At 48.0% G+C, this 12725-nt stretch overlaps 5 protein-coding genes across 5 annotated transcripts; 2 read left to right on the top strand and 3 right to left on the bottom strand.

Annotated features, from left to right (window-relative positions):
• Positions 1 to 84: 84 nt before the first annotated feature.
• On the top strand, positions 85 to 843 carry F4817DRAFT_311007 (uncharacterized protein; the record flags this gene model as incomplete). The annotated part of the gene is made up of 2 exons (XM_049299933.1): positions 85 to 400; positions 461 to 843. The coding sequence occupies 2 exons, from the start codon at positions 85 to 87 to the stop codon at positions 841 to 843; spliced, it is 699 nt and encodes a 232-aa protein (XP_049163864.1).
• A 146-nt stretch (positions 844 to 989) lies between these two features.
• On the top strand, positions 990 to 1502 carry F4817DRAFT_311006 (uncharacterized protein; the record flags this gene model as incomplete). The annotated part of the gene is made up of 2 exons (XM_049299932.1): positions 990 to 1161; positions 1249 to 1502. 2 exons carry the CDS (start codon positions 990 to 992, stop codon positions 1500 to 1502), a joined length of 426 nt encoding a protein of 141 aa, XP_049163863.1.
• A 374-nt stretch (positions 1503 to 1876) lies between these two features.
• F4817DRAFT_322185 (Pentulose kinase) lies at positions 1877 to 4766 on the bottom strand. The gene is made up of 5 exons (XM_049301368.1): positions 4298 to 4766; positions 4137 to 4167; positions 3921 to 4046; positions 3278 to 3847; positions 1877 to 3207 (listed from the first exon to the last, which is right to left on the bottom strand). The coding sequence occupies exons 1-5, from the start codon at positions 4300 to 4302 to the stop codon at positions 2140 to 2142; spliced, it is 1800 nt and encodes a 599-aa protein (XP_049163862.1). The 5' UTR covers positions 4303 to 4766; the 3' UTR covers positions 1877 to 2139.
• Positions 4767 to 5678: 912 nt separating this feature from the next.
• F4817DRAFT_3807 (uncharacterized protein) lies at positions 5679 to 8385 on the bottom strand. Its single transcript, XM_049307397.1, has 4 exons — positions 8141 to 8385; positions 6883 to 8085; positions 5983 to 6821; positions 5679 to 5918 (listed from the first exon to the last, which is right to left on the bottom strand). Exons 1-4 carry the CDS (start codon positions 8216 to 8218, stop codon positions 5834 to 5836), a joined length of 2205 nt encoding a protein of 734 aa, XP_049163861.1. The 5' UTR covers positions 8219 to 8385; the 3' UTR covers positions 5679 to 5833.
• A 739-nt stretch (positions 8386 to 9124) lies between these two features.
• F4817DRAFT_355548 (SPX-domain-containing protein) lies at positions 9125 to 11567 on the bottom strand (the record flags this gene model as incomplete). The annotated part of the gene is made up of 3 exons (XM_049305674.1): positions 9125 to 9202; positions 9274 to 10853; positions 10928 to 11567. The coding sequence occupies 3 exons, from the start codon at positions 11565 to 11567 to the stop codon at positions 9125 to 9127; spliced, it is 2298 nt and encodes a 765-aa protein (XP_049163860.1).
• Between the last annotated feature and the right edge of the window lie 1158 nt (positions 11568 to 12725).

Here is a 12725-nt window from a genome sequence, read left to right as displayed (position 1 = left end):
CGGGCAACTAATCTCTCTTCAGTTCCTGTTAGTTAGTACAGATTGTGTTCATTTATCATTCTTACCAAAATCATACCCTCAAAAATGCTCATGGCTATATTACCCTACTTCGCCCTAGCAACGCTGATAGCCCAGGCGTCTGGCTTGGGCTTGGGTTTTCATAACGAGCAATATCGACTCTCCGCCGACAATACCATTAAGACGTGCTCAGAAGATACCACCCCAATCGAGCCCCTTGCCATAACGACGCAAAAGCCAACAACGAGGGAGATGTGGTCCCTTTCCCAATCTAAAGGCGTGGGCCTAGACAAGACGGGAGCATTTGCGTACGACGAAAGTGCCGGAGATGGATCCCTAGTGTACGTAGTCGACAGCGGAGCACGTTTATCTCATCCGGTAGGTACTAACCAGTCTTCTCCTTTACTACTCCGTAAGCACGCGTTGGTCCGATGATGGAAAGGAGACCGGGCGACATGGTTGTTTCCCGGAAACGTCCAAGCGCCGGGCGACTCGACGGGCCACGGCACCAAAATGCTATGCAAAATAACCGGTAAACTCTTCGGCGTTTCGAAGAGGGTTCACCCCATCATCGTTCGGGTGCCTACTGGTGCTGATGGCGGCGATGGAAGTAGGGACTGGGTTACAGCTGTGAAAGCGGTCCGCGATGATTACAAGGCGAAAATTGCGCGCGGCTGGGACCGCAGACGACTTGCGATTGTAAGCATGGGTTTTGCCATTTCACCGGCTGGTTTAAGTGATCAGGATATAAACGACTTCGAGTCTTGTCTTAAGGAGATGGGTCAACGACGGCCTTTTCCCCATTACCGGCTCAGGCAACACTAAAGGACAGCTTCCGGGAGGAGTAAGTTGAAAAGAATAATTTCTCAGTCGCTACTCTGGATATATATCAACTCACTGGTTACAACTGAGATAGTATGTCAGCGAATACCCAGCACTATTCGGAGACCCACTCGGCGGTTGATTCGTAGATGGCCTTCTTGTCGTGGGTGGTGTTCAGACCAACGGCAACCAATTCAAACCTGCCAAGATCGCTCCGTTCGTTCGAATCAACGCACCATCAGGAAAGAATTTGCGTTGCCAACCACAGGTGGGAAGAACCCAACGCAGTTCTCTATACGTTTGGCACGGGAACATCTGAAGGTACGTTTACCACTAGTTAGTTAGGCATATCAATACCCGATCCAAAGTCGTAGCAAGATATCAAGTCTAACTCACTCTGACCTTCAGCTGCCGTCACGACCGCCGGATTAGCCGCATATTTAATCCAAGTGGACAACCTCCAAAACGTGCTACAACTTAATAATGGAACGGCGACGGCTAGAGATAAAGTCATCGCATTGAAGCACTATATCGAAGATAGTTCGTTCCCACGAGGGGCTTTAACCCCACGGGCAATCTGGAATTCACAAGTCTTCAAACCTTCAAGACCAGACTTGAGGGAATTCGATTGCGAACGTCTTGACGTTTACAAACTGGCTTGAGCATATGCCCCTCTATAGGTATATCGTCAAGTGCTAAAGAGCAGTAACCGGTAATCAGAAGAGGACGGATTCGGGGAGTGGTGAAATCTGCAATAGATCAGTCAATTGTAAACTTGTTATATTTCTAAAAGGCCCGTCTTCCTTGCATTCTTCGCATAATATATGCATAGTTAACTCCTCCATAAAACGCGGAACTTGTTTAAAGTAACGAGTTTTATAGCCGATAACTATAAAACCTATAACCCTCTGTTATGTGTATTACATGCACCTGGAATGTATCCCATTATGGAAATCAACCTCTTGAGAAGTCAATTGGCAGATTGGTAGCACCAAGTAACTACCTTCCATTCCATTCCAATCAATCACTTTTATTTGCTTCCAAGACACGTCTTTCAACAACAACAAACATAGCATATTTGGCTTTACAACCCTTAGTCTATTGATTCACATCAGTTTGGAAATAAACGCGTATGTATGCAGTTAACCTAGTCTAAATCTCCGATTGTATCCCTATGGCATTAGTCTTTCTACAGGTGCTCTACCCTCTACCCTCTACCACCCGCGCCTGCTCATGAGTCCCACAGAGCTTTTCATTAACACCTAGTTCCCGATACCATACCCAATAGTCCCTTTTTGTCTAATTTCCGTATTCAAGACCCCAGGTACTAGTAGCCTGATCAACTTTAGAACGGTATTCCCGCTGGGTCCGGCACTGCTCTAGGAATACTTCGTACTTGACGTCGAAGAGTTTCTTCTCATTTGCGTCGCTCCCGGGCTTAACGAGCCGACCCGGCTTGCTCATTCGGTCCATAATACTCCAGAGGTTCTCAGTTTTGCCATCAGCATCTGCGCTTGCTGCCTTTGCACCAAGCATGGCCGCCCCGTGCACCACAGCAGCGTGGACGTATCGGGGAATTAACACCGGCATATCGCAGACAGTGGCGATGAGATCCATAAGCATATCGTTTTGACATTGACTGCCGGACATGAAAATAGTCTGAATGTTGTGGCCTGCCTTATTCATAGCCTCGATGATCTGTCGCGTTTGCAAGGCAATGAACTCCATAGTAGCATAATAATACAGGGCAAGACCATCAACGCTGGAGTCAGAACTGAGACCAATTACAGATCCTTTCATGTTGGGATCCGCAATGGGCGATCGGTTACCCCACAGGTCGCCGTAGAAGAAGAAGTGCCGTCCAAGGTAGGAAACGGTGGGAGCGTTAGTCTTCTCAGCTAACTCCCTTAGATGGCCATTCATGTAATCGTATACGTTCATGTGCATAGCTTCCGCAAGAGGCACAATTTCTTTATGTGCCGGATGTGTCTCGAGGATGTGCCTTAAAAGCTCACCTGTTGCCGATTGGCCACCCTCTGCTAACCAGTAGTTGGGCAGGAGTACGTCACGGTAAGGTCCCCATACTCCATTGACGAACACGGGCTTCTCAGACATGGCAAGATGGCAGGTGGATGTGCCAGCTACGGCAGCAAGTCGGGTAGAAGCTTGGGCGAGATCGTTTGCTGGGGCGCTCTCGTCTGCGTGACCGTACTCAGTGTCAACCTTTGCTCCAACGGTACCGACCCAGCCGGCATAGGCATCAATTACGCCACTGCCGACTGCGATGCCAGCCTGCAGTCCTAGCTGCTTGCTAGCATTGTCAGACAGATGGCCAACGAGTTCTCCTGCGCTGAAGTATTTGCCATTCTAAGGGATGAATTAGCAAATTGTCTCGATATAGCAGAGGACCAATTGAGAGTAGAGAAGGAGAGCTTACGATTCCATCAACGCCTCCCATGCGCCTGAAATTGTCTTTGGCCAAGTCGCCTAGTCCGATCTCAGTGAAGAAGTCTTCTTGCCAACCCTTCTCACTTTCATCTACGCCGATAGGGACGTAGCCTTGCTTGCAGACTGTGCTGCAGAAGCTTCGGTTCTCGTTGCCGGTAGCCAAGTGAGTCAACGCATCTGTCAAGTCGTAGAACTTGCAGCGGTCGAATAGCTCCTTAGGCATGTTGTTCTTCAGCCATAATACTTTAGGAATTTCCATCTCGATGCTCATCTTGCCGCCTACATATCGTAACAGGTTATGGCCGGTAGCATTGATCTTGTCCGTCTCTTGGACGGGACGGTGGTCCAGCCATAAGATAACATTGCGATCGTTGCCGTCGTTCTCGAAGTCCGGACCGGTAACAGTGACAGGCTGGTCATCTTTTTCAGAGAAGACTGCGAGCGAGCAAGTAGCATCGAAACCTAATCCCTTGATGTGACCAACGTCGACTCCGGATTGGTGGACGACGCGTTGCACACAATGGCAAATACAGTGCCAGATATCGGTGGTTGATTGTTCCTTAAGCTTTGTTAGGTCCCACGTCGTACTGATCAAGACAAAGCAGGGAGGGGGGTTCCGTGAAAGAACGTACATAGTAACCTTGTTGGGGCTGCCATAGCTTAATAGCCTCGGAGGCTAGAGCTTTAATGTCTCCAGACGAGTCTATCAGACAGGCACGGGCGGACCCAGTACCAACGTCAATACCAATGTAGTGATCCTGCATGGTGATTGTGTTAATTGACTAGATCCACGAAGCTGCATTGATATTGAGGGAAGAGTGTTATAAGAAACTCTTATAGAAACGCACGTTATCCTCGAAGTGAATTATATTCCGGGTACTAGACGGGAACTCTTTGTCAGAACCTTAGGTAGCTTTGACTTGTCGGTTGTACAGACGATCAAGCGATCAAACGGTCCAACGGTCAAAAGATTAAGGACTTGGGACTTGGGACTTGGGACATGACTAACTCCATCGTGGGGGAAGGTGCGGCCTCAAGTCAGCCACTTCTGCACCTGCTTCTGCTTCTGCTTCTGCTTCCGGCGTACACGGCAAAACGAGTGAATACCTATGTGAATAGAGTTATTAATCGCAAGAGGAAACTTTAATCCACCCAATTGTTTGGGTAGGACACAATGCCGAGCTAGACGTTCTTTCCAATCGCTGTCCGACAATTTCGAATATTGTGTGTGTGTGTGTGTGTCGGCTCGAGAAACAAGTCCGGTAATGAAACAATTCGCGCAGGACAAAGGCAAGAAGCAAACCCGATGGGAAACCGAGGAGTAGGAAAAAATATTGTTATAGGAGTATAAAAAGGGTACCACTACCTTCCATAACACTTCAAGCCTCGTGAGCTGTAAGAAGCTACCCCCCCCTCGTTACTTAACCCCTGTTACCCATTCTCCAAGAAAAAGTGTCGAAACTTTTAGAGTGGCCTGGGTTAGCCTAGCCTATCAGCCTATCTAGACCTTTGGGCGAAGCCGGTGCGAATCCTACGCTTTTGCAGGGTACACCGCAGTACCGTACTGTCGTCACAAGGTGGGGGATGTGGGGACGGAAGCCGCTAAAGCCAAGCGATACCCCGCTAATCTTTTCCCTAATTTAAACCGCCTTCCCCTCCGCGTTGTCTAGCGACTCTAGCCGTCTAGTGTATAGTCCGTCCATGCCAAGTACCTACCTGTACCTCTTCCTATTGCCTAACCTCCAGACTCCCACCTTTAAATAGGTATCGTGACTTTTGTTGGGTGACAAGCCACTCCACAAAATTTTCGGGTGAGCCGACAATAACGTGGGACGGCCAAAAATTTTACACGGGATTTATTGGAGAACTACCAATGCACAGGTCTGACATCTCAGAGAATTTGCACTAAGCGAAAAACCCACATTATAGCTGTACGAGTCACGACAGGGTTGACGAATGCTTGGATGTCAGGATGTGATGTACATACATACTGGCATACAAAACCAGCATACCTACGTCCACCGCCAACTTGGCTTTCGGGCGTTTGCAGTAAGGAAGTCCGGTATTAGGAGGGAGGTCACGATGATCTGTGGTGTGGCAAACCGCCACTCCCTGCCTCTCGGTTGTAGTCAGAGTCCTCTGGTTCGTCAAGCACCCTCCGCAAAGGATGCCGATCAGCCAATATAGGTAGGCAATCCATTTAAAAAGCCGCACTTCCAAAGCAGGACGCAACATTGTCTTGCGTGGGAGAAATAGTAATACAATTAAGACCGGAACGCGGAATGGGACTGACTGAACGGGTATATCTATGCGAAACTCCCTATTCCGGGCTATAAAAGCAAAATTTTAGCTATCCTATGCCATTCCCCTAATACCTAGAACACCTGTATAATTGTGTAACCATCGTGAAAGTCGTCGACTGCGTCAATATGTTCGTTAAGAGATTAGTACGTGTATGTGTATCTTCTCGTTCTGCGCCGTCACCATTTGCCGGTGATCGTGACGATCCCAAGCACTCGCAATGAAACTTCCGACTGTCACCTCGTTATTCCGCATCTCCCGGCTGATCCTCAACAAGAATTACAACCGTCAAGGTTGCTGCGTAAGCTTCACGGATAGCGCACGCCATGCTGTGTCGCATTAGCCATCAATCAATCAATCATCTATCATCGTCGTGCGACGAGAACAACTCACCAAGTCCTGCTAATATCCGCCACTACTGCGCTGAGTCCCCAGTGAGAGCACCACGCCCGCGCCAAGACTTCGTTGTCGCTACTGCCGAACGCCTCAACCAGTAGGACTCTCTCCGCGTCGTCCCCTCCCACGATGGGTTCAAATTCCGGCGACTTGCTTCCGCCAGCTGGCGGTGAACGAAAGCTTCTTTCCCTGCAATTTGGTTTACCCCAGTCTAATATATCTACGAGTTCGTCAACTTTGCGGGGAGTATAGACATAGTCAAAGAACAGAGGGTGAGGTCCGTCAGAGCACGGCCAAGCATTGATGAACGACACATCAAACGTAAGGTGAAGTGGCCAAGACACGCCATCAATAGCGAACTGTATCGACGCGTCGAACCATTTAGGGCCCGAATCTTGCTTATCAGTAGCTACATTGAGAATAACCTGCTCAAGTAGGACTGTATCGACTATATCATCCGTATCAGGTGCCAACAGGTCGTAATCCCCGACGGGGTAAATTTCGGACCGTGGTCCCAAAGGGTCCGATCTATCGCTCATAGAAGTTACGTCCTCTGGTGTTAGAATATTCTGTCGCGGCTTTTTCGAGCGAATCCGGGCAATCTCAGAGCGCCCCAAGTCTTTTGTCGGTCTAGCTGGACCAACCCATCCAGCAACCTCGTGGCATGTCGGCGCAAGCACCTTACCAACGATACAGGCCGATCTCCAGTAAGTATAACTATTGCGGTACTGGAAGCCACAGTGGGGATGAAGGTGCGTAAGCAAAGCAAGATTGTCAGTCGCCTTATCGGGGTCGATATCGATCAAAGAGTTCATAATGAGAAAAGGGAATGTGGGCTACATGAAAATTAGTAAATTCAACAATGTCGCGAATAAGGAGTGAATGGTAGGTTCATACTCCTGGTAAGACTAGACCGCTGAAGAAAGCCATCGCGTGCGAACTGACAATCATCAACGTTCCCTCAGTATCTCTCTGCTTGAGCTCGCTTATCGTGTCGGCGAGGTTCGGCCATTTCATCATCTGAGCGAATCTTTTTAGCATGCTGACCTGTCTCCTCCTCATCTTGAACCGTAGTTTGATCTGATCTGGCTCCTCGCCGTAATCCTCGATACGCACAAAATCCCTCCACCGCCTAGCGAGAGCCAAATTCCACTGAATTCTCGGTGGTATCTGCGCCACAAGCCTCTCCTTGGCCGGGTCCTGATGCTTTTTCGAATTGATCCGCAGTTCTAGTTCAAGGCTCAAGAGTAACTGGTAGAAGAATTTATGATATTGTTGCTGGTTCTCGGGGCCAGGATCATAAATAAACTTTGTGACAACCTGGTTCTTCGGATTCGAGAAATCAATCCAATCTGGGCTTGAAAGGCACATAACCAAATCCGTAATCTGCTTCTCCATCGTCTTATGCGGGCTAAAGAGCTTGTCGGGGTCTTTAAGAAATCGTTTATACAGACGATATAAGACTTCGTCATTCCCATCTTCTAAACCAGCCTCCAAATCCTGTAGTCGTTCGAATATCGAACCTAAATCAGCTTCTCTCGGCACAACTCCAGGGTCACGAAGCCCGATTGGTGGTGGGATTGCGCTAAATATATTTGCCCAGTGGTTTAGGGTGATAGTACCCGGCCGTCTTCCGAATCCAAAAGCAAGACTTGGTTGTTCAAGAGTCTCCCATGGATACTTGGGTTGACCGAAGCCCTGTATGCTTAAGGTTGTGAGTTGGGTCATGGCATCATGCTGGTTAACGGTATCGTTGTCATCACCGTGGTTACCAGCTGTCGTCGTGTATAACCCGTAGTAATGATCTGACGCATGAGGGATAGGCCGTTTATGCCCCTTATGTGCTGGAACACCTCTTGAGATGAGCTCCATTGCGTGGCCGAGGGTGAGCTGTTCCTCTTTGGAGATACCAGATGGGGGCCATTCTGACAAGGGTGCCGGTTCGTACTTGTGGCCGTTTGGCTGCTCCCTACCTTTACCTTTTGAATCACGCGGATCCGGACGGCGCGGCCGCCTACGAGAATTAATCACATCAGGTCTATCAGACCGATTTCTTCGCACAGGTATGTCGCCGTCGCTTGCCCGTCTCGATGGCGGATCCTTCACCTCGTGACCCGTGAGTAAGGCATCAACTTGCTGCGGGGCGGATACATACCAGCTTACCGCTCCCTTGGGCGTTGCTAATCCTGCGCATCAGACCACTCAAAAGCCCCTTCTTCTTTGGTTCGGACATGGTTGGCTCGTGGTAGATCTTTTCCAGGCATAAAGGTAGATGAGTGCGGAGATGCAGAATATTTCGATATATCTTCGTTGCCGACGTTGCACGATGTAGGTACGCGTCAGTTTTTGTGGCTGGGCGCAGCTACATGTAAAGTGATAAGAAAAAGCAGATGAGGCAAACAAGGTAATTGAGTATAGGTACTTGACTCGGTACTCGGGAATAGACGAACTCGCGATTTGTTACAATTTCATGTGAAAATAATAAGAAAAATGAAATCGCGGAATTGTTAGATTGATATGTGACTTTAAGAAAAGTACCTATGTATCACGCCAAAAGACTGGACTTATTATTTTTTAAGTTGCAGAACTACGGTAAATATGCACATTGACGCGCGAAACAGGAAGCTGCAGGTGAGGAACGTGTAATGCACAATCCAGCAGAAAGAGTCCAGCCTCATGGACTTGGTCACTGACTGCATCATGCTGAAACGAGACATTGCATTTGGAAGCAGCCATTCAGGAAAAAGAAGTCGCTAGTTTCGCCGTGCCAGCTGCGTGGATAATAGCTTCTAAGCTAGGTAATTGCTTACATAACCCCCACTGCCCCGATTTATTATGTACGACACTCCTTTTCTCCATCTTCACTGCTGGCGGATTACTATTTGTGCAACTCTTTTCTCCTTATATTCTACTATCTTGACAAAACCAATGATATGCTAATGAGTTTCTTATTATCCAGGTATATACTCATATTCTCGGTATATTTAGCCGGCCTATGCATACAGCAATTTTGACATATCCAATACAGGGGCACCAATCGAACCATCCATGAAGTATAGAACGAACAGATTTCTTACACATCTCTCACAAGAAGGTATCACAGGCGATATATGCCACCGTCCTTTGAGCTTTTTATATTTTACAAGAGCTCTCCAATAAATGCTGCTTCAGTTCCGTTCAACAGCTGATTATCCAATTTTGCAAACGCGGCTCGGTACTAAACGTAAGAGAGTGAGTAGATTTGTTTTCACCTAAGATAATAGAAGACTAATATGAAGATCATCTTACCGAGAACACAAAATTAAGTATCAAAGCGAGCATCAAGGCGGCGCTGATGAATAGCGGCCCAATCATGTTATCGAAGTCCTTGCCACTGCGATCTACGATCATGTCGCGGCGCTTGTGCAGCATAAAGTATCCCCATCCTCCAGCGAGGATAGCAATCACGATATACGCAATGCCCATACACTCAGCGAGGAAGTTCTCCCCCGCTGCTGTGTATAGACTGATTGCTAAGCTACCAAGAAGAATGCAGATGTGCTGCCATTTGAGGAACGTCCGCTCGTTAGCGAGCCAGACCTTTGGTTCAATTTGAAGTGGCCCCGCGTTCTTGAGCCAGGCCTCTGGTTTTGTAACACCTTCGGGAAGTTGTGCCCGCTGACGCTTTGCTCGAGAATACCGAGAGAGAGAGAAGCCGGGGAAAACAGAAGAAAGGGTCCCGTAACTCCTTTGCTGAGTGGAACCGTTCCCTGTACCATCCTCATCATCCCGTCTACCGTGGCCATTTACGGCAGTCGAAGGTGCAGACGCCCTAGCTTCTCTAGCGGCTCGCTCAGATAGATACGACTTTCCAACCGGTGAACTTGTTGCTGGTTTATAGGAGTCAATCCCGGCAGCAGCAGCGCCACCGCCTAAGAAGCTGCCTACAACCATGGCGTCTTCCGCCTGCTGCGCTTTCCGTTGCTCCTCTTCATCGTGCGCCGTCTGGGGATCTTTGCGGATATCCGTCTCAAGATCGCTCAACCAAAGCGGTAACTGATTAACATAGTCCTCGAAGAGGGATGCAACTCCGTGTACGAATTTGGAGAATCTTGGCGCAGCGTGAACAAGATGAGAAGCCATTAGGTCTTCTATCCATCCCGGCCGCTTGCGCCCTCCTTCCTCCTTCAGCTTGATCTCGAGAAGTGCATGAGGAAATCTTGACACCTCGCTCTGGTTTATATTCTTGAAGGGATATTTCATATTATTTTCGTCAATATCTCGTCGGTGCCACTCCCGAGGATCGCGACACGGCCTGTCACGGTCCAGGGTGTCCTCACGGATAAAAGCGACGTCAGTGTCGATCGAAATTCGGACGCGATCATCGGAAGGCTTCTGGAACGCCGTACGGGTATAATTGGCTCGTAGGACAGGTTCCAACTTGGCCCTGACGATAAATTCCTGAATTTCTCCCACAGTAGTCTTGAAGGACTCGATAGCTTCGGCTGTCTGGCCCTGCCTTTCCATTTTTTGGATAGTCCTCTCCATTTTGTAATGTCCATCGATAAATTGCTTGATATATTTTCTTTTGATCATGAATTTCTTCTCCTCGCTAATGCCATTCTCATGAACTATCTTCTGTTCAAGGACAATCTCGGGGTTCGCGTCCAGTTGTCCATACCAGCGCAACCTCAAAGTCGAAGCGTCGACTTGGCGGTCCACCTTTCTACTGTATAGTTCAAACTTGGAGTTGTCGAAGTAGAGCGACGTGATCTTAGGATCTTCGTTGCCGTCGGGCTCTTGCCCAGCTTGTTGGGTGTAGACAAGAGCAGGTAAGTGTCGCAAGATAGCGGTCTTGACCTCAAGGAGGTTTTCCGGATGTATCCAAACTGCGAATATCATGTTAGCTCGAATGTAGAGTTGCAACGATCTTGATGGCTTTTGATGGCTTTTGATGGCTTACATTTGTGGGCGGTGTACCGCTCGCCATTATGCACCTCGGGCTGATTCTCTAAACCAAGATCTAGCGGTTGCCCCTGCTCACCCTCGTCCAGGTTCTGGTTAACGGCATAGTACATCAAAGATAGCTTCGTAAGGAGAGGCGTATATGCCTGCTCCGAATTAAAACCACGATCCGACAAGCTGACTCGCAGCATAGGCCGGACCTTGTAACGGTCACCGCGCTTGCGATCGTGCTTCTTCGCAATCTTGAGGAAACCAGTGTAGTTGACGCTGCTATACTTTTTCAACTCCTTGACCTCGTTGGTGATGGCGTCTAGCTCGTTCTTGAGCTCCTTCAGCCGAGCGGCCGTGATATCGCTCTTAGGCTTGTCGTCAGAGGGCGTCATCTCTTTCAATGTCTCGAAGGCAACCTCGGCGCGCTCCTTCAATCCGCTGAGGGTCTTCTCTTGGAATTGAGCCACCTTCTCCAGCTGTACGTTGAATACCTCGTCGCAGAACTTGTTCTCGTCGTCTTCGGTCCAGGGCACGTCGTCGTCCTCCTTCCTATCCTCCCGCAGCATCGTCTTCAGCTTCTCGTAGTCTATGTACTGGTCCCTCCATGGCGGGTATACGGACTCGCGAAGAGTCTTGCCGAAACGCATTGTCGCTCAGAAGTCGCGGAGCTCGTTCTGACTAGAGAGGGCTTAGGGGGGCGGGTTGTCGAGATAACGAGATTTTCTTGTTGTCGATCGTGTATAAGGGTAAGTAATTGAATTTTAAACAAAAGGGGTATAAAAATTAGAACTAATCTCGGACCAATTGAAGAGAAAACGAGATATAAAATGATGCGATCATGTGTCAAACGGACCGTTTTGCAACAATATACACGAGGAAATTCGGCAGAGAGCTTGTCCTACACAGTACAAATACATAGTACGATCGGCAACGGTGTGTCGAGCTCTTTGCGTCACAGATTCCCAGCGGGGCTCCGGCTAGTTAGTAGTTCTAGTCTCGACCTTTTGACCAGGGCCCAGGGGGGGGGTCCGCGAAACGCCCCATCTCCCCCATCTCCCCGTCTATTATCCTTCACAGCTCCAGACTCCGTAGGGCATAGTCGATTTCTCGTCGTCCAACTTTATTATTATTATTATACCAATGAGGTCGCGTGCTTGTGAAACGTGCTTTCTTAAGCATGTGAAGTTGAAATGACCTAACGATTACGCTAACCTAGAGAAGAGATGAAAAATTGAACGAAGAAATAAGCTACGGGCTAATTGTAGAATATCAGACGACAGCAAGGAAAAATGAAGAAACTTAAGTATTGGTATGGCTTTGTAGTATGTAAAAGGTTGACATGAATGTCATTTTAAAAAATATCTAACCGGTTAGTTAGTTAACCTAGATCCTCATGGATTGAGTATTCATTCATTCAATCTATACAATACTATTCAGCCGAAATACTACATAACCAACTACATGACAACAACGTAAGATGCAAATGATAAAAAATTATAAAATCAAAGACTCAATACCTCTCTTTTTATCTAATCAATATACATAATCAAAATCATCACTTATCAAATAAACAGCAAAATACTATAAAGCATATATTCATAACTACACCCTCCTTGCCTACACTCCTATATACAAGTCCATACACCACACTCCAGCTTAGCTAACTAATCATATAATAATACTGCCTACACGCGATAACATATAGTTGTAATAACTCCCTGCTAGCAGCGACCGACGTGAAGGTATAGGTGTGGTGTGGGTATATATGTGTTTTCGTCGAGATATCCCATCCTATCCCATCCCAT

The sequence above is a fragment of the Daldinia loculata genome (assembly GCF_022478755.1).
Source record: "Daldinia loculata strain CBS 113971 unplaced genomic scaffold F4817scaffold_1, whole genome shotgun sequence".
In the NCBI taxonomy this organism is placed as follows: domain Eukaryota; kingdom Fungi; phylum Ascomycota; class Sordariomycetes; order Xylariales; family Hypoxylaceae; genus Daldinia; species Daldinia loculata.
This window is presented reverse-complemented; position numbering and strand designations above follow the sequence as displayed.